We start from the raw sequence: 21359 nt of genomic DNA, 5'->3' as shown, positions 1-21359 counted from the left end.
TAAGTTCACAAGAGATTGAAATCAGTTCTTCATTGGAGAAAGGTAGCCAACTGAAAGTTGCAACAATGAATAGCCCCCCAACTAAGAATTTATGGGATTTACTGAGAAAGCAAAAACTCACCAGAAGGGTGGACTATGTCAAGACAAGATCCCAGAGTGTAGGAATGGAAATGGATCATGTCAATAGATGTTGTTTGCAATGGATGTGTTAAGGTGGCATTCTCTTTCGTTCTCTAGGCATGAAGATGAGACTTATACTTGTACACATACCATTTGGTACGAAAGTTTTGGTACAAAATTCCATGAATAACTAACATGATAGCCAGTGCAACTAGTTTTACATCTTGCAAACAAAATCAAACTCAAAAACACCCCTTAAGAACATGAGACATTCTGATGCAGATGGGAAATGCAATCATAGACACTTGATCCTCATTCTTTCGATAAATTTTCAAATATCGTTTTCATTACAGGAAAGGACTGCAGAAGACACACTACAGCTTATATTGCATAGAGCGTCTGGTGAAATAAGACAAGAATTAAAAATTACGAAAAAAATCATATTACCTATAATTTTATTCCACTGATCTATGTGATCTGAGCCTGGGAATAGAACTCCACCACGGATCATTTCACCCATTATGCAACCAACAGACCAAATGTCTACATTTTCCTTGTAGCCCATTCCAAGTATAACCTGGGAAATAAAAGAAGAGCAAGGGTAAAACTAGAAAATCTGTACCAGTAAAAAATAATTAAAAATAACAGTTAATTGAATAAAATTTTCTCATCCACATTTAAAGACAATAAGCTTGAGAGTTAAACAAGCTTCTACACAGCTCTGAGAATGGTAAGCAAAATGGAGATGACCATCAGACTTGATTTCAAGAATTCAAGAGTATACAACAACCATTGAACATTTAATAATAGTTGAATAAAATCAAAGATATTATGCCAAGTAATAAGTTCAAACATTTACCTCTGGTGCCCGATAGTATCTGGTGACTACGTAAGGAGTCATCATGAAGGTTGTTCCGGCTGTTCTGGCGAGACCAAAGTCAAGGATTTTTAATGTGCAATCTGATTTAACCACTATATTGCTTGGTTTTAAATCCTAAAAATTAAAGAAAAGACACAAAGGTTACACAAGGATAAAAAATAAAAGCAAATATTATTAACCGAAGGAACTGAGTTCATTTTCCCCACACGCAGCATAACACTGTGAATCAATTTGCAAGCTGAACATCTTTATTTCCATTTTCTACAAACTTTTCATTCATCGCAAGTACTTCTTTCAATTACTTATTTCAACAATATTTCAAAATTATTAGCAGGTTTGGTCTGTTTCTGCCAAAAATTCATCCAAAAATTTCTTTGAATAAGAAAGCTTGAAAAACTACTATCAGTATGTGCCAAATTATTTGGTGCAAAGCTAAACACCCAAGTTGACGGTGTCTACTGTCAAGCTAAGCATGTTATGGGATTTGGAGGCAGCTGCAAATAGCTGAGGTCATTTGTGGTAGGGAAAGACAGGTTGAGAGAAACCCCGCTTCAGCATTAGCTTGCTCTTACCAAAAGACAAAAAGGGGACTACAACTTAACTTCCCATCTGATGGATGGAGCACTGTACTTGAAGTGCCCTCCAAAAAGCATTCAAGCAGGAATCGGGCAATCTCTGAATCTAGATAAGCTCATCCAACCACTTGAAAACAGTGATATTTTAATAACTTCACATCCAAAACATTACATCTGAAAACATCACCCATACCTTTAAAAAACAACCTTCACTTTGAAACAGGAAGGGAGTGAAAATTTGCCAGCATAAGTAGTTTGATTAATAGCCCTGAATTCCTGCTATGATGAAAAATAATTTTACTGGGTATCAACAAACCCTGTGAATGATGTCCGCTGAATGAAGATGCTTGATCCCACAAAGCATTTGGTACAGTAAGTAAGACATCCTCTCATGGTCTAGATCCATTTGTATGACCTGGCAAAGATTTGCATCCATAAGCTCCATTACAAGATAAACATCTTGGAACTCTTCCAATGACTTTTGAGGAGTAAATGCATTCAGCAAACCAATAATCTGTAAGAAAATGATAGCCATGATTAGATTTAGTTTTAACTTCAAATATCACAAGTGATTCACAAATATTTAACATTATGAACCATTTCAGTTTCATTTCATCAATTCTAAAATTGGAAATAATAATATCATATTGGTTGATTAACCAAATGCAGGACTATGAAGTCCTTTCTTACAATAAATTTGATGGCCATGGATAACAGTGACTCTGAAATGATTAAATCATAAAGAGTTGCCAATTATTTAAGGCAGTAATCACCAAAAATTTCTAAAGGAAAGGAGAGAAATCATACAGTATAAAAATTGACAAAAATAATTTTAGGTATGGATATACAGTGCAGGCATGGATATATGGAGCAGAAGTCACCTCTCAGTGAGTCAAAATATTTTATGCATAAGTATTACGTACATTTGAATACATCCTCTTGCATTAATCAAATTATATCTCAATGAATTTTTAAATATCATGTGTCTCATTAATTTAGCCTCTATAAGCTCAACCATAAGTGGGTAGAAATTCTTACACAACTAAATAAACTTCCAAAAGAAATCTTTATTACACCCTGAAGTGAGTTATCATCACATCTTCCACCTATTTTATTCCCATTATTAGTGCATCCCTCAGAAATATTCTTTGTTAAGTATTGAAAATTATCACACAAGGAAATGGTTTCTGAACTGGAGAAATTTTCGACACCTAAGTTAAATAATGTCAGTGAAATTTAAACCAGATGATTAACACAATTGTCATCGCCATTTAATAATTTTGGCAATTAAAAACAACAATAAATTATCAACGAGCAAGCATATTTCAAGCAGTATAAAATTAGGTCTGTTTAATAAATACCACCTCATACCTTCAATCATTTCAGATAGCAACAAAAATTGAAATAACAGATTTGCATTCAAAAATCTGGCAACCAAAAATTTGAATTCTTCAGTATTCTGTTAAGAATTTCAGAAGAAAATTTCCTGCATTTGCATGCCACTACGAGCAGATAATATTCAAGGTTACATGGCTGGTTGCCATGGTGAATATTTATTGATTAAAAATTCTGTAAATAAGTTAATTATATTTACACAGAATAAATAAATCTTCCACGATAAATCAAGTTTAAAAACCTGCCACACCACAGATCTTGATGTAGCTTGATTTTTTAATATCTATCTGAGACATCATGGCACAGGCTCAGTAATATGATGAAGCCTAACAACATATATAGAAGAGTAAAATGCTTAATACTAGCAAAAAAAAGGAAATCCACTTACATTTTTATGATTTACAAGTTTCATTAGCTTGAACTCCCTGTATGCCCTCTTTGCGTGAGTAACATTCTGGAAGGGTCGACTCAGCTTTTTGATGGCTACATTCTGCTGAGTCGCGGTGTCGTAGGCAGCACAAACTATTCCTTGTGCTCCTGAGCCTATCGGCTTCAAGTTTTGGTAGCGTTTTAGGATGGTAAACTTAGTGTCACCAACCTCCACAGTATAAAACATGGAGGGTAGCCTGGATGACATTTTGGGACTGGGCCTTGGGCCAAGGAAAGGCATGCGGGGAGTGTCCAACGTACAATTGTACACAAGGATGGGGCAGGATGATAAAGCACCGGCCCCAGGAGGGGGACGGCTAAAAGATGAGGCAGATGCAGGCAGGCCACCTCCACGACGGCCTGGGGCGGAGGTGTGTCCACCCACTGGCAGTGGAAAGGCAATATGACCACTTATCTCCGTCTGCAATGGAAAATGAAAGCCACACCTTAGATGGCCATAAGAGGAATCAAACCAGAAGCTCCAGAGAGCCTAATAATCTTTCACCATGAATTATATATCGAGGTAGCATCTTCAGTGACAGATAAAGTAGAGAGCAAGGGAGTGACCACTCCCACTGATATTCCTTAAAATGGTAATCATAAACATGGTTTTCCAATGCAAGTAGGTATTGTCCAAGTGGAATATTAAGTACTGAACCCATCTGAAAGAGCAACTTGTATCTGACCACGCACCACTCAGATATCGAAGTACAATTCCATGACCTACCAGGCTGCATTCAAATTTTTGCAGGTTGGTTCATAATATGTTTAACTGAAAATTCATCTATACAGATGAAATGAGTGCTACCAAGTGAGGTGACAGAAACCCTAAAATGTAAGAAGCAAATTTATGTCATAAAATAAACTTTAACAGTAACCAAGCATCATTGGCATGGCACCACCTTTAAGTAATGGCATGTTCTAATACTAAAGAACTATGAGCAATAGGATGAGGAAAAATCACCATCGACTTTTAAAGCAAAGATGAAATACCAAGAGTATTTGGAGGTTGCATTGTTTTCCACTGATTGCACTAGAGCCCGGAGTTCAGCTGGTGATATGGGGTGATCACACAAGTTGAGATTAAAGCCCTCCATAACTGCCTTCTTACTCAGCCAAAAGTGGTCAGCTGGTCGTGAGTCATTGCTGTCCTTTTGGCATATCTACCGATTTGATCGATAGATTTTTCTTCCTCATAGGAAAATCTACTAAAATTGGTAGCATATTAATTGCGTAAGTTTGGTTTCGCTGATGGTAGGACCTGCCCGCCTTGTGACGGTGCAGGATTCCTCGTCCCCTCCCCTCCTTCCCCATCCTTCCCCTGGAGGCGTCGTCGGGCTCTCATCGCGGCGGCGCCTCCTTTCCTTGTTCCTTCCTGTCCTTCCCCTTCTGGTGGCAGAGGAAAAAAGCTGATCGCTTATAGTCCCTGCTCCAGGAGTGTATCCCGCGAGCCCGTCCTAAGGGTTTCGTTCCCACTGTCCTTTTGACATAGACTCTGGCAGAGTAATCAGATACCCAGAGCCAAGTATGGTAGTAGCTGAGGACTATCACCAAGTGTGTTCTAGCTCGACCGGCCACATAAGAAATCGCACCTCGTTTTTTTTCTGCTGCAGAGGTCTTAGAAATGATATTCTATCTCTTTGTGACATTTGCGGAGATGGGGTCACCAATATGGGTGCAGAATATAAATTAAGAAATCCCTGACAATCTCTCAAATGGAAGATATAAATAAACACAAGAAGTAGTTTCAAGAATCATCCAATTACAGCAATAATTCAATGCAGCTGAGAACATCAATACGAAGCCAAGCCACTGCTTTTAAAATTAATATACATGGATGATTGGGTGAGTGTACTAATATCAAATATAACTGCATATATAATACTCTGGTACTCAGCCAGTCCCTTGACCCAGTAAAGTTTTCCCTAAATGCTGGGGTTTTTCTGGAACGGCAAATTTTGGTAAAACCCAGTACGTACACTCAGCAGCTGACCAATGACTTGGGGCAAGTGGGCTGTCAAGTAAGCTTAGTAAAACCACTCGTCTGTTTCCACACACTTTTATTTAAACCAACCCTGGTTTTGGCTACTGGTGCCATTATCAAGGTTATCAGTTGCCGAAACCATGGTCGGTTTAAATAAAAGTGTTGTCTTCAAAATCGAAGTGGCTGTGAGGCCTAGACAATTGCTAATCCATGGGTTGGAGTAGTATTACCTATATAAAATCATCTCCAATTCATAAATTCATTGAAGATCCAACTTCAGACACAACAGAGACCATCAACTAATTAAACATGTATTTAAAGATGAAAAGAAGGTGAGAAATTGATATCATATCATACCATAAACAGCCCATGCTAGCACTCCCTCAGTCTCCTGGGAAGACTTCACTGCCCAACAATCTGCAAATAAAAGGAAAGCAAGCCCATGAGTCCCAAAGAATTCAACACTTTTGCACATAAATACACATCATTACAGCTACAACTGAAATTCAATAATTAAAAAATTTTTTTACATTTTTTACTTATTTTTCGAAAATAATGCAGGAGTATTTGCTTTGATCCATTTATCTATAAGAATTCTAATTTTATGAAAATTGATTAGATAATTTTACTACAAAAGACAGTAAATGACAATATTAACACAGTTAATTTTCCAATCACCACATTGGTAAATATGTACAACCAAATAAATAGAACGCAAGAGAAAGATTTGAAACAGCAATCTTCGATGCCTGGGTCAAAGGTTCATTGTGAGCACTTTCCAATGAATAAGTCACCATATTCTAGCTTTATAGACTTTACTGCTACGGATTCATCAAACAAACTAAAATATCGGAAGAAACACGCTAAAATATGATATAATAAGGAAAAAAGTTTCTTGCCAGTGTTAATATTAAAGGGGATATATCATTAGAGAAAATGAATTTCTCAAATACAAACAAGTCATATTTCGTAAAATAATTTCCATAAACTGTCAACAAAAACAGGAGTAAGAAGCTAACGTGGAAAGGACGACTTAACAGCATGAATTACACATTCTCTTTCGTGAAGTAGGAGTGACATTACACCATGTAAAATGGAAACCCTAAATTAATTATCAAACCCTTAATGCGAAAGTATGAATAGGAATCAGAGCCTACTCTTATTTGAGTCAGACAAGAACAAAGCTGCGAACTTATTCATTTTTACAGAAACTTACACGGCGTAAAAAGGTCTCAGAGCTAAGTTTGAGGCCGGATTTCTACAGATGATCAAACGATTCAACTTCGATGTCCGAGGAACAACTACTTTCTACACCACTACGTGATTATTTCGCCTCAAAAGACAAACCGACCAATGTCCCCTGGGTACACGGCCACCCACGAGTACGTGTGAGCACACAGGGTTGCATATACTCGCGTGCGTCACTGTATGCGTTCAAGCGGCCGGCGATGGTACAGCAGACTCGTTATGCAATGGCTAGTCGTAGAAACGGTGGAAAGGATACATCGTGCTCTTTTCCTGGGGTCCAATGTGACCAACTTGCCGGCGTTGATTGTTCCTACGTGGCTCAAAATACTACGAATGGAATCAGAACCATCAGAGAAAAACTAAAAATTTTTTACAGATAAAATTTCGATATTCGACCCAATTTGCCAAACACGAATTTAATTTCAAAATGAATTCCCTTCCGATTAGCTTTAACAGCCATGTATTTATTCTACGAATACAAGTAGTTGAGGCAATATCGCACGACGGAATCTACTCCGAATATTAAATATATTAACACAGTAGTCCGAGCGTGATACAATAACTTTCCCGACTAATGATGAACATTCACTCCATTCATAATTTAGGGAATAAGATGAATTTGATTGATTTTCATGTTTTTCATAAATCAAGATCGTCATTCAAATTTGAATTCACAGCAGGCTAGTATTTAAAAATCCTGATTCACGAGGCAAACGTGTCAAAAGAGAATCAGTGGAATAAGATACAAGGGAGGTAGAGATAAATGCTTCCGGGCAAACTATTGGTCCCAGCATCAAAAGTTTTCATGAGAAGCTTTCTCTGGGCCGTTAACGTCACAAGCTTCACGACTCATGCTGCGCATGCGCAACTCGAAAAAAACTAGCCGAAACCCGTGTTATGATTGGGGCCTTCAGTTGCTCATGTTAGCAGCGTGAAGCGTGTGCCCAGGTTGGTGTCCGGGGGCCACCTGCCTCATTGATAAACTACATCTACGTACTACTCCGCAAGCCGCCTCAATAGGCGTGTGGCAGGAGATGTTAGGATACCAGCCGTAAACATATAAAAAGGAAATGCTCTAACGAAATTACGCATAGCATCCATTAAAGTCCCTTATCGTGCGGGGGGAAACAAATTCCTCTACTTATCCGTTCGGCAAAATATCTCTCTCAAATTATCGCTTCTGTGCACCGTAAACAGTTATCGATAATAAAGGGGCGTAGCTGTTTACGTATACGATAGAAGGGTAAATGACCATTCGTCCTTCGATGTACAACTACCAAGAAGGCCTAATTGCATAAAACTATTTTTTAAATTCGTGTCCTTGCATTTATTAATGTTAGGGTGCACAAGAACAGCTGAGGGATACATGTGCATTAAATATGGCTACTTCCCATGAAGATTTCCTTTGAGTCTTCAGGTTGAAGATAACTAAACCTTGATTTTTCTACCGCGAGAACCAAATTCTCAGGAAAATATTCCACGCGCGTTTCGGCGACCTCTTTCAAGGCCACTGACATCAATTTTCAGGTCCTAAGTAGGTCGCTGAAACAACAGCGAGATGGATAAACGAGGGAAAAATACACGGAAACTAAGTCTTCTAACTAAATGCGAACTATTCGCGTGGACACCAATGCCGAAGGCTCTTGACTTCCTCATTCCCCTTCACGCAATTCGTTCCTCGCAAAACTTTTTTACTTTCCCCTTCACTTTTTGTGAGTGCTGTCAACTTTGAACACATCTGTATGGCGGACAACGTACGAGTGATTACCGTATGGCTTTAGCCCGGCGTGTGGGACCCTTCCGATTCCCGGAACACCAATAGAGACGCTGTTACGGCCGCTTCAGAGGCTCTGGCGATTCTGCCTCGGGACTGGCAGATAAATTCATAATTGACTTTGAACTCTATAATGCATAATTGTGGTTCAAGGACTTATACATTCGACCATGTTGCGTAATATGTAGCCATACATTGCGAGACTGGAATATAAGATGACTAAATAATTTAAAAAAATTAATTTATACAAGATTTTTAATCAATTGAGATAATGAGTGAGCTAATTTACGAAATACGTTAATGCTTCCGTCAATCTCATGACTAAGGCAATATCGAAATCTCAAATTCAATCGCGCCAATTTGCTGGCCAAATAAAGCATAATTTCGTGAAGACTGGTGATGCATGCAGTTGATATGGAAAAATGGAAATCATTAAAGTTTAATTAAAAACTCGTTGAATATCTCTCCAGCTCATAAAGTTGTGAAAATGTTCTCTTAAAAAAATATGCTCCAGCTCCAATCATACTACGTTCACGAATCGACACATGAGAGCTCCATTATGCAAGGTTATGAAAGGTTTCAGGCGGCTACGCTATACGCTCTGCAGCCTGGTGGCAAGATATTGGGGCCAATAAACTAATATCCGCACGTTTATTCGCATTAATAACATTTTACTTTCAGCGATTTGAATACGCTACCTAGTGTCAGTTCTGAAAAAGTGTGAGTGAAAGCGATGGTTTACCCGATTCTTTCTTTGGAAGAAACTAAATGAGGCACCCAGGGGTTGAAATCTATATAGGCGCAGATCTAAAGGTAATACGGAAGCGAAATGCATATAATAGCCGTCAAGCAGGCAGGGAATTCCATACGCCCAAAACGACCCACGTAATTAGAGCAGAAAGCGTAATTTGGCATGTTGGTAGATACTGCCTCTCCCATTCATTTGGTCCTGATGATACGCCAATGATTGAAAATTAAATGTATGAATGCCATTCCGTTGAGAAATATTAATGAAGGAGTAAGCTATTGAATTGCTCAGAGCTTGGTTTTAGCCTCATTACTTTATTGACAAACTTACGAACATATTTTCTTCAGGCATGGCAGCGATACCCAACCTCTGCCTTCCGAAGCCACCATGTATTCACGTAGTGGTTTCGTGATATTCCTACAGTGATTATATCCATGCACAGACCTTCTCATAAATACAAAGAAGAGCGCAAGAATTGGCTTCGAAATAACCGAAAGCTTATACCAGCAAGGAAATCACGTGACTTCGGAATAATATTTATAATGGAGGCAAGAAAAATAAATAAAATCTAAAAAAAAGTTTTCAATCGAAGCCTGGTGCCTCTATTGTAGTGTGATTGATACATCAAATGGAAGTTAAGTTTTCACTGCTCGAACTAAATAGATTAACCACTACCATTCCGATAAATAACGTTATGGATGGCATCAACGGTCTTCTCCGTCTTGGGGAAGTAATGGAGGGGGGAAGCTCACGTTCCCACGGGGTTTTCAACCTAGGCTGCATGAGCAGAAGCTAATATTCACTCTATCCTACGCTTGCTCTGAGGTATAGAATTCAATGGAGCAAGCCAATCATCTCCGCTTCCTCGTGGAAGTCCATCTCTTCTTCCCACCGCTGAGGGCCCCCCTCGAGGGAACCCCCCGCCGCTTTCCCCGATACGGCGTTGCGCGTCACCCGTTCCCATAAGCCACCTCGGCCACTTCAAACAGCACGGCCCTGAATGACTCCCCCACTCCCCTCGCACTGCTCGGAAATCAGATTTCGAGGGACACTATTTCCTGAAAGAAGGATTGTCGGACTCGTTAAAACAAAAAATGTAATGCGTTCAGTGTCAAAAAGAAATCTTTCGTAGAGAGGTAGATAGCACATGTATTTCGATGTTGAATTGTGTTTTCCCCGGCGCATGGACTAAAGGAATTATTCTCGAGTTTTCCGCCGGGTGTGGTTATGGGCAACTGGTCCCAACGTTTCGCAGGCTGAGTTTGCCATCGTCTTCTGGGGCCGAATGTGGAGCCAAGTTCTTGTCGCTATTTAAGCACTGGAGTCCCGCACCGTATAAATACCGACAAGAACAATTGAATTCGTGGCATAAGATATAACAAATGCCAAATAGCTACGCTTAATGAACTGCTGCTCGAAATAATCCTAGTATCACCGCGAGAGTCGCAACTTTTACAAAATCGGACAGTGAATTAATTTGGGGTACATAGCATTCGTTATACTTTAATAGTACAAGGATACATTATTTCATAACGAAGGACTCTACACCCCGGTAATCACATACAAGAGTTTCAAGCGAGAGGGTAACATACCGCTAACGTATGCAAGAATGTTTTCATAAAGACGACTGTAAAGGTGTATCAGGATTGTCGTAGTTAACATTCTAGCGCAAAGGAAAATACTTCCATATCCTAACTACTTCCATAGAGCTAACCTAAGTTTTAATCCTACCTGGTTAACAACGATTAACGTCACCATCATCGGATACATATATCCTCGTGAATAATTAGAAACTATTTACCGAAAGTAATTAAATTTCCCGTTAGTTATTTTTACTCACAATCCGACATAAAATTTAAAACCCCAGTGAACCCATATGAACAACTCGGAAGAAGTCTCCCAGTTGTAATATTTTGCGAAAATTTACGAAGTAAACACTGACACCGAAAGTTTTCATTAACGCTTCCTGTACCCAACATTCTCTTGAATTCACGCATTCAAAACATGTGGACGTGGACCGACCTCCATGATGTTTGCCAACCGCTTCGGAGCGTGAATCACAAGGGAGACGTAGGGGTTTGAGAAGCCGAAAATTATATCGATTAGGAGACCGGGCGGCCGGATCCGCCTCCGCAGGACGCCAAATCGAATAGCGACGGCGAGTAAAACTGCGGCAAAGACTAGCCCACTGCGTTCACAGCCCTCTCAAAGGCACGTGCGACGAGCCGATGGGATGAAACTCGAAATGGATTTTGCTCTCGAAGTTGATGAATCAATGCTCGCGACAGATTAAAACACACGTTTACCAGCAATGTGAACATTACCGCCTTCCAGACTCATTCCAATTGGGATATACACTTCAGCACAAAATTTCCTCAGAAGAGGTAACGGAAATTTCATTGGCGATGATAATTTGAGCATCAACTTTCATTAAAAACGCCCACTTTTACGAGACATCAATTAGAAATAGGTATAATTCAGATATGAAAGAAGTCCTTCATCATTCTTATAATGGTAAATACCGCTCCAATCATAGCAGAAAATCGGGGAATCCGGGTTCGAATCCTGGTCAAGGCGAGAGATTTTTTTCTCCGTGGATTTTTCGCACAATCGAATAATAAAGTTAAAACGGAGGAAAATTACAACTTACTGTAGGAAAGTATGTAGTTTTAGTGGTCATTCAAATAAACAAAAATACTACGAACAGCTATTCGGGACATTTATGATAAATAAATGAAGATACCAGCTAAGTCATGATTAGCTCGCATTTGTTGACACGAAGGTTATGCCAAAACCGATATGTCTTTTTTCACTGCCGACTCTACAAATTAATTTAAGCAATAAAAAAACCGTTGAACACTATGTTCACCACGCAAGCCACTCATAACGTTACTAATCAGATATGATAAAAGACTCATTTTAAATTACATTAAAACCTCATTCAAGATCAAAGCAGATAACTCTTCACCCATCCCGTTTTTTGCTTAGTTAACTAAAAATACAATTTAAGTCCACTTGTTTATCGATTGAATACCAAAAGCCTCCGAAATTTCGTCCAACTAAAGCGAGAGATTAGGTAGGAGGCGCTCTGCATGGTGGATGAGGTAAAAAATTTCATCTCCACAAAAAGGCCCTTCACAGATACAAGTTTGTCTTCTTGACAACGAACAACAGCGCGCAGCGCCGGTGCCGCGAAGTTCGCGAAAGTGAGGGTTAGAACATAATGTGGATATCATAAAGGTCACTTTTACGAAATTTCGTTAAAAATAATTTTGAACGCATGCAAACCTCTTACTAGGTATTTTCAACTCGTAAACTAACTTAGGATGTTCTAATTTAATACATCGCTCTTTTGATCAAAAGTTGTTCCATCAAATATTTAAGGCCTGGGAAACAGTTTTTTCCGTACAAGGGTAGCTGTCCTAGGTGAGGATGGAGCTTACTTCGTACCAAGCAGGCTAATAGTCAAGCTAACTCCAAACATTCAGTTTCCCATCCATGGCTGCTAATGAATTCTCTCAATATTCCGAGACACTATAAGAAACCATTAAATTTAACCCTTTATTTATAAAAATTACATCACTCTACTTATTTTCCGAGCATAATCGAAAATTCCGGAAACAGGGTTTCCCACATATTTAAACGCATAGTAAGTTGTACGGTTATTGGTAACCAAATCATCAACTGCAGCTAACAGATCTTCTTCCTGAGTAACTCCGTGGAATTTGCATGTTGAAAGAAAGATTGGGTTACATTAAGTTTTCAAATATCCTATTTTACGATGCAACGTGTGCTGCTCACAGCCCCATTTTTATAATGCATGGGGTAGCGTCAGATGATTACAGAGGGCGACAGCAGTCCGTGTCTAAGAATTACGTTCGGTGATGAACAAGTGACTGACCGAAAGGGAGTAATTAGTCTTATGGAGTTTAGATGAAAACGTTTACTTCATGTTAGCCCGCTAACGGACGCAATAATGTTAAAAATAAGTTGGGAGATGAAAAATTCAGATGGAAACGCAGGCTACGATGGTAATCTCGCCCTGATTGTTAACACCATTTCCGAGAAGGCAAAGTGAAGTACAAGAAGACAGTCAAACTAATTTCCGATATATTTTATCTTCAATTTGCTTGTAGGGACATTCATGCCCTTATTGTGGTTGTATATGTATTTGTACATACATCTTCACGAAAATCAAGAAAAATACGAGGCCTTATAACGAATGCGCCCAATCACTCAATAGCCACATAACACTCCATGCATTGCGTCACAAACGAATCGAAATATTTCTGTCATAGAAATGAAGAGACTTATATTTCAAGAGCTCCCTTTAGTAATCCCTCGGGAGACAATCAGAGAATTTCATCGAGCCCAAGTCTAGACAGAGAATTGAAGAGGGTAAAACAAAAAAAAACAGCTTTCTTGGTTCCCGGGCAGAAAGTCAAACCGAAAAAAGGAGCAGTAGAGGATGGGGAAAAGGAAAGACACTGCAAGTTTTCGAGAGAGTAAAATCAAGCGAAAGGTATAGTGGACACGGTACCGCAAAGATGGAGAAGACCCGAGAACTTGGGAATCGCACCAGTGGACATTGATCCCAAAGCGAACATCGACGGAGAAAAGTTCGAATTAACTTTTCTTGAGCTAGCATCTTGAAACTTTGAAAGAAATACGCACAAATGGATCAAGAAATGGTACGTCATTTCTCATATATATCACCCGTCACCTAGATACAGAGGCTCAAATACGACCAAATTAAAAAAAACCACGCTCTCATTTGTCTTCGAAAATCTTAAAAGTTAAGCTGACATAGGAGTAATGGAAGGATTTTCATGGAATAAAAACCATTATCATTAGTAAAATGAATATTTTTAGATACACTACGCATAAGTTTAAAACATTTTTGAGAATATTGGAGTAATATTACGTCATAAAATGGTGGACCCTGTTTTATGGCAAAATTTAACATTGACAATACAACCCTCATTCGGAAGAAATACAGAAAGATACTTCGTCGGAGTACTAAAGGGGTTTTTAGATTTACGAGTGAATATGTTTGAAATAAAGTTCGCGGCGCCGAGAATAAACTCCATTCTCTTATCGGCTCCGCACCGTGGGACTTCAAAATACCATGACTCCCATGGATTGTTCCGAAGATTTTTTTGAGGATTTCCAATTGGGAGAGTGGATCAGCGTTACTGTGCTAAATTTCTTTTTCTTTGGATAACTGTCGGAATCATACCGCAAATAATGAATGCCAATCAACTCTTGAGAAAGAATGGGGACTCTCCAGGTATAAGTTTTTCACGAAAGGTCAGCATTTTGGATTTCCTACTGTCCCTTGACCCTCTCCTCCCACACCCAGAACTATGCTCTTCACCTCCACTCCCTCAGGAGTGTGTCACAAAAAGGGACGTTTTGACACCGCGCTGCCGCTGACTGTATTTGGCGGGTATTTCCAGTGGCACCCTTCCGTTAAGAAATTCCTGTTGACAGCCAGTTGGAGTTTGGCTTTGGCGAAGTAGTGATGTGCCTGCGTTCCAGTGAGAAGTGAAAAAACTATCGCATCTGGTTATCTTGCTCTTGGAAACGTGACATATTTCCTCATCCAGTTCCCTGTGATGGCCGCGGTCTTGGTTATTTTCTTAACAGAATACCCATTCTTTTAGGGGAGTAATTTTCTATAATTTTTACTCTCCCAACAACGAATTATTTACCACCATAACACAGCGTAGTTACCTCACGTGTGTTCAAATATATTTTGTAAGGTTCTCTTGGATTTCCTTTTACCACGCGAACCAACGGATTATTAATATTGATATATTTTTAAAATTTATCCTCCGTTTGTCTATCTTAAACATTAGTTATCCTTCACTCTGGTTCTCGGTGATGGTCCATGGCTTACTTCACTTTACAAGTCTTCCACACTCAAGATGAAAGTTCTCCAAGCACTACGATACGCGCATATATACTGAACCACAAATAAGTGACATATGTTTTTTTAGAGAGGAATAAAAAATAATTTAATCAAGTTTCGTGCCCAGCAGAGTTCGAAAATCAATAGCATTATGTTTCTTGAAATAAAAGACCTTTCTTTTTCTACGTACGCACTTATATTAATACCTGTTTATCGGCGGCACTTGATCAGGATACGTTGATTAATATTAAACTAAGCACTAAAACAGCATCGCGACGTTTACACATAAAAAATAAATGATAGCATTAACCCTTTAAGGTCCATAAGAAATGTAGCCATAATATTAAAACAAAAATTGCGTTTTTAGGCTAATATTGGTGCGTAGATTCCAAAAATATCAATTTAAAAGTGATATCTCTAATAGTTTATGAGATATCGTCTGGGACATATATGTCCCTATGGACGGTAAGGGTAAAATTCGTTCAAAATGAAAAAATCATGTGTGTTGATTAGGAAATGGTTTATTTTCATAATTTTGGCGAGTGAATTATGTTATCCTGTATTTTAAATAGTCTTATTCTAAATCTTAACATTTTATACTTATTGCAACATAAATTTCGTCCAAAAATTATTAAAAATAACAAATAAACAAAAAGAAAAACAATAAATGAGAATTCAGAAGCTTTTCAGGGCATCAATCAACATCCAACATATTAAAATTTCCATTATATTGTTCTTATTAATGAGATTAAGAAAATTGTTTTATACATATTTTTGTTGATAGATAAACATGTCAAAAATACAAAAAAACATAATGCATCATTTTTGCGACTTTGTCCCCCTACACACAGTGGTAACTGAAAAAACAATTTCTATCTGTTGTATAACACAAATAAACATGGCATATTCCACACATATTTGCTGTTCGATTTTCAATTTTATTTTTTGCGCATTCTGCGCACCTTTTCCGGCTTGGCATTTTCACCAATTTATGTTCAGGCTGTGGTGCAGGCATACTGTTCCTACTACTATGGACAGGGCCAGCCGGGACACCTCTCTTTCTATTAGAATAGTTTCCTATGAGGAACCTCGCAATGATTTGTCTGTATTGAAGAGGCGAAATTGCCTTATAATAAGGATTTGCGCCCTCATTAGGTTGCGTGTATAAACAATGTGCGTTATTCACTGCAATGTCCAATAGATCGAAAAATATTCTCAAGTAGAACTTAATTTTTGCTTTCCTGTCAATTTCACACGTAATTTTTTTTTGATCCATTAGATCGACCCCACCCATGAACTTGTTATATGCTATTATTATCTCCGGGCAAGGAATTTGTATCTTTTCTGCAATTTTTTGTTGTCTCCTGGAGACAGTGCTCGACTTATTTGAATTAATGAAACTTGACAACATTGTTACTGATCTGTTGTCCATCCATTTCACGCAAGTGACACCATTTGCTGATAACATGTGGCTTTCTCCACGTTTTAATTCTTTATCTGGCTTGAGGTTTTTTGGCATATGTTTTCTGTCACTTCGAGCCGTGCCACATAGGTATATATTTTTTTCTAGTAATCTCAACTGAAGCAATGGTGAGTTGAAGAAATTGTCAATATATATTTCGCAGCACAAGTACTCAAGGGATTTACTCAGCAACGTTACAACTCCCTCTCCAAGACCATACTCTGGGTCAGTTTTTTTTCCTGTATACGAGTGAAATTGATACAAATAGCCAGAATTTGAATCACATCTGCACCACATCTTAAAACCCCACTTTATAGGTTTACTTTTAATATACTGCTTCATGATGTTGTGACCTTAGAAGCGTATCATATGCTCATCTATAGACTGCTGTTTAGATGGTTTCCGCGCGTTCTGGAAGCATTGATTGAAATGTTTAATCAGAGGCCGAACTTTGAAAGCTCGATCATAATTGGGGTGATTTCTGGGAAGCATATCCTCATTATTTGCTAAATGCAAAGCATTCCTAATGACTTCAAAACGCCTCCTGGACATTATATTGGCAATGTACGGCACTTGCATGTCAGGATCAGAGGACCAGTAGTCCCTAAAACTCGGAACCACATGATACCCCATCACGAAATTCATCCCCAAAAACGCGCTAATCTCTTCGGCAGTGGTATGGAAAGATACCCCCTTTTGTTTCATATAAAGTTCACTTTGTTGAACGATCTGAGCAACCAGTTCGTCAAAACCGCAAGCTTTCCTAAATACATCATAAGCACTGGGTTCTAAACTCAAGTCTATATCTAGGTTTACCGCTCCATATTCGTAATCAATTTTTTTCATTTGGAAATGTGATTTACGGGGCTTCCAGGTGAATTTAATGTCTTTGCTTGGGATTATTTTTGAATGGCGTTTGCTTCGTTTTGCTTCAGGTGGGTCGTCAGGTGATGGCAAAGTTGAAATGATAGCAGGTGGGACAGAAGTCGGTATCAATTTTGATTTCACAGATGAGAATGGTTGCGGCGTAGAGAAGGAAGCCTAAATCTTCTTCGTCAAGCGGAAGATTGTCTTCATCATCGCTCTCATCAGCAAGCAGAATATGCTCGATAGCATTGTCAGATACGGCGAATAAGCGATCAATTATCGGCATTCTATTCAGTTGGCTAACCACTGCAACGAAGCAGTCCACAAGCGTATTAGCACCGCAATTATTGTAAAATGTATGAACTACATTCGCAAAAGGGGATAAATACTTAAAGTATATTTACTCACCTTGTTACTCTCAGTATCAGGCCACAGCAACACGAAGAGAATCACTCAACCAGCAGATGCTGTTGCGTCGTAGGAAGGTATTCTATGCACAGAACTGCATCAAAACACAGCAGGGGGCAGACTAAAAGTCGAGAACCTTGACCGTCCCACTAGAGTGGGAGGATAACTATTGACACAGTAGAAAGGGGGGATTTGGCACCAGCAAAGCGGTATGGTGTACCTTTTCTTCAGAGGAACCCCAAGCCCCTGTTACAATGTACTTTTTTTACCCTCCCTCTATTTCTCGCTCCTTATACCAGGCCTAATGCATTATTTGGTCGAATGTGTCTTTCCCAAACTACGTCATAGCGCTTACAAAGTAAGAAAAAACACGAGATTCACTGTATGCCTTCTAGAAGGCGAACACAGCCACAACCTCGAGGGTCTTTACCCCCGTTGGAATGGCGCAGAAGTTCTGCACCACGGAGGACAGTTGGGGTCAGCGCCGGCAAGTCAGTATAGCATACATCTATTTTTGCTAAGGGGCAACGTCTAGACTTTTATTGATAGTAATACTATCTACGCCATGAAATAAAACATGGAAATATATATATAATACAAGGCATTTTCCTTCTGCCAGCGAATATGATGCCGAGAGGAGTTTATAATAATACATACCAGCGACAGTCGAAATACTTGAAAACAATACTTCTTATTTGGGACACAGCAAACAAGTTTCCATATCCAGAACAGTAAAAAATCGAAAATTAAAACCCTTCTCCATATGTGGAGCATTGTGTTCAACCTCAGTTACCGTTCAGGGGGTGCTAACATCGTTAGCCATTCAGTTACTATATACTAGTTTTCATGAAAGAATACCAAGTCTCGCTCCCTTATAATCCATAGGGGCTCCCTTATGGTCCATAGGGACATATATGTCCCATTGCATAAAAACACTAATTTTGTCAAAACTAAAGCACAAATGCGAAGTTTTTGGCTATAGTTCCACAGACCAGATACATATAAAGGATAAACCGAAAGTCCTTTTCCAATTCATCTCATCATTGATTTTTTATAAAATATCAAATTTCCATTTCGTAAACAGCATTTCAAGTGAAAGTTTATAACAATGTGAAAAGTGCAATATCTAAAGGATCTCAAAAAAGTAATATAAAACTTGAAGCCAAGATCCTATTCTTCAATAATTCCAATCCATACAATAATAGACCGTATCAATTGGATTTGAGAGAATTTCAAAAATTTGGGACATATATGTCCCTTGGACGTTAAGGGGTTAAAAACCCTAAAAAAAATTCGCAGAAGAAGGTGATAAGAATCCACTTCACTAAAAAATACTTAGCTTGAAATACATTGCGTGCAAGAAAAAATAGGTGACGCGTAGTAAAATGATGAGGGCAAAAATTACGATCCTTTTGAGGCAAGAATAAAGTATGCACGCATTGAGACCACCATTAAAAGACAAAAAGCGTCGATTTCAAAAGAAGCTATCCACTTTGTTACTTCGCAAAAAATATATAGGACAAAAATAGAGAAGCAACGTACGCTGCGCCCCGATTAAAAATTGAAATCGTCTGAGCAAAATCGGTGAAGGCTCTTAAATCTCAGAGAGAAACTACCACCAATAACCTCTATACCTTTAGCAAGCACTGACTTCATTGCATATTACCTTCTATTCGGAAGGTCGAGCTGGATATTTGTGCTTTTAAAATCACGCTTTATTAGCTATATAAAACTGAAGAGGACATAAGAAGAACAACCAACTGATAACAGACGTGAACACATATACGATCACTTAGCTCAAGTTATAACTGGAATAAAAACCTCAAGGCTCTCGTAGCGATTACTCTAGGAGGTAACGTCTTTCATCAAAATATTATCGGCAGCCCTGCAATCTTCTTGCAATGGTTTTGTGCAGCTGAAGAATTTCTCGCATTAAAGGAAGAAGATACTTCCCTATAATTAAACGAGTCAGAGGAGGAAATTTAAGACTCAAAGATAGTCTCATGAGATATAACTCAAAACCTGAGCTTCAAATGACTCCAAATAAAATTTATATGACAGTAACTGAAAAGACGATGACCCAAATAACATCGGCGTAAAAATAGTAAAGTTAGCAATAACGAAAAAAATGCACTTACTGATAAAAACTGCCGCCCCGATTTGAAAAACTCCCACTCATACTTTGGTTTTTGCAACTTGTAACAATGTATTGGTAAACAACAAAATAGCGAATAAATAGTGTCCAATTAATATCTACTGTAGACACCGGCCTTTGAAAAGGAATTTCTGTTAGCTTTTACGATTATATAACGTTATTTTATCACTTTATCTACAGTGGTCGCTCTTTTATTAACATTCATATTCATAGGTCTAGCGTGAATATCCCTTCTAAACGGATTTTCTCCTGTACATTGTCGTCAGTATTAATGCACTCACTTCTGATGAAACGGATATCATCATAAGAACTCTCACGGATTAATATTACATCTTCAATGATTCTTGTCGGCATTGTACAAACAAACAAAACCCATACTTTCTATGCCTACTTACAATTAGCGTCATTGTGCAACCAGGGCGACACACGTATGTATTTGAAGGATACGGAATAGTGATTCGTAGAGGCGATTTACGTTGATATGTTACAGTTATATCACAATTTTGCGATGCAGCAAAGAAGAACGTTGTCATGGACAATAATAACCTTGAGTATGCATCACGGTAGACTGCAATGCAATATCCGTAAACGTGGCACTAGCATTATGAAGTTAGCCCAGAAATTTTCCGTATCACGAAAAAAACATAACTTGCAGGATACGCATTACTAAAAATCAATTGTAAATATTTTCCACCCTCTAATATAATCCTTCCTCGTTATCAAGAATCCAAATTTTAGCCTTACAGTAAGTTAAAACCATGCTATCAAAAATTGGGCACAAATCTACGCCAGAAAATAAATATTTTCCCACGTTCTTTCCTAGCAAAAAGGTAGTACCTCAAATATGTCTAAATAAATCGCATTCTTCGTTTGCGTCATTTAAATTAACGTCCTCAATATGACCTCGAATTAATTACCAACTCCCACGGCCAGTATTGAACTCAGTTATTTTTACATCACAAGTCAATGTGATGCATCAATATCCAGTGGCGCAGCGAGGGAGATTAAAACCCCCCAGAACTCAGAGAAATTTTAAAATTTTATCCATTTTACTGGATTGGATAAATATTACTCATAGAATAGTGTAAGGATTAATAAAATATCCCTCAGAAAACAGTAAAACTCACCATTTTGAACCATTAATCATAAAAATTTTCTGGGGGAGGGCACCCGCACCTTCCGTATTCCATACCCCCCAGTATTAGTAGCCCCTAAAACCCCCCTAGCTTTAATTCCTAGCAGCGCGCCTGACTGTATCCACTTTCATAAAAAATTATCATCTCACAAACACCAAGAGCATTATACCCGATTGCCAGTTCAAATTAAACCAAAACATAATGGTGTAATTAAAACCCATTGTTTTCTGTAGCGGAGAAAGAAAATACTCGTTGTCACGTCAG

The 21359-nt window shown here is 38.5% G+C and overlaps 1 protein-coding gene across 9 annotated transcripts in view; it reads right to left on the bottom strand.

Annotated features, from left to right (window-relative positions):
• The window catches only part of LOC124171808 (stress-activated protein kinase JNK), a 273438-nt gene that overhangs the window by 24910 nt on the left and 227169 nt on the right, over window positions 1–21359 (bottom strand). For all 9 annotated transcript variants that reach the window (XM_046551144.1, XM_046551141.1, XM_046551149.1 and 6 more), the window contains 5 exons: window positions 5741–5800; window positions 3359–3820; window positions 1892–2089; window positions 980–1114; window positions 568–697 (listed from right to left, as the gene is read on the bottom strand). In XM_046551144.1, the coding sequence (XP_046407100.1) occupies window positions 568–697; window positions 980–1114; window positions 1892–2089; window positions 3359–3820; window positions 5741–5743 (928 nt within the window). In that variant the 5' untranslated portion in view covers window positions 5744–5800. The remainder of the gene's footprint in view (window positions 1–567; window positions 698–979; window positions 1115–1891; window positions 2090–3358; window positions 3821–5740; window positions 5801–21359) is intronic.

Source organism: Ischnura elegans, chromosome X (assembly GCF_921293095.1).
Source record: "Ischnura elegans chromosome X, ioIscEleg1.1, whole genome shotgun sequence".
NCBI classification, from domain to species: domain Eukaryota; kingdom Metazoa; phylum Arthropoda; class Insecta; order Odonata; family Coenagrionidae; genus Ischnura; species Ischnura elegans.
Note: the sequence above shows the minus strand (reverse complement) of the source record. Positions and strands in the feature narration are given on the sequence as shown.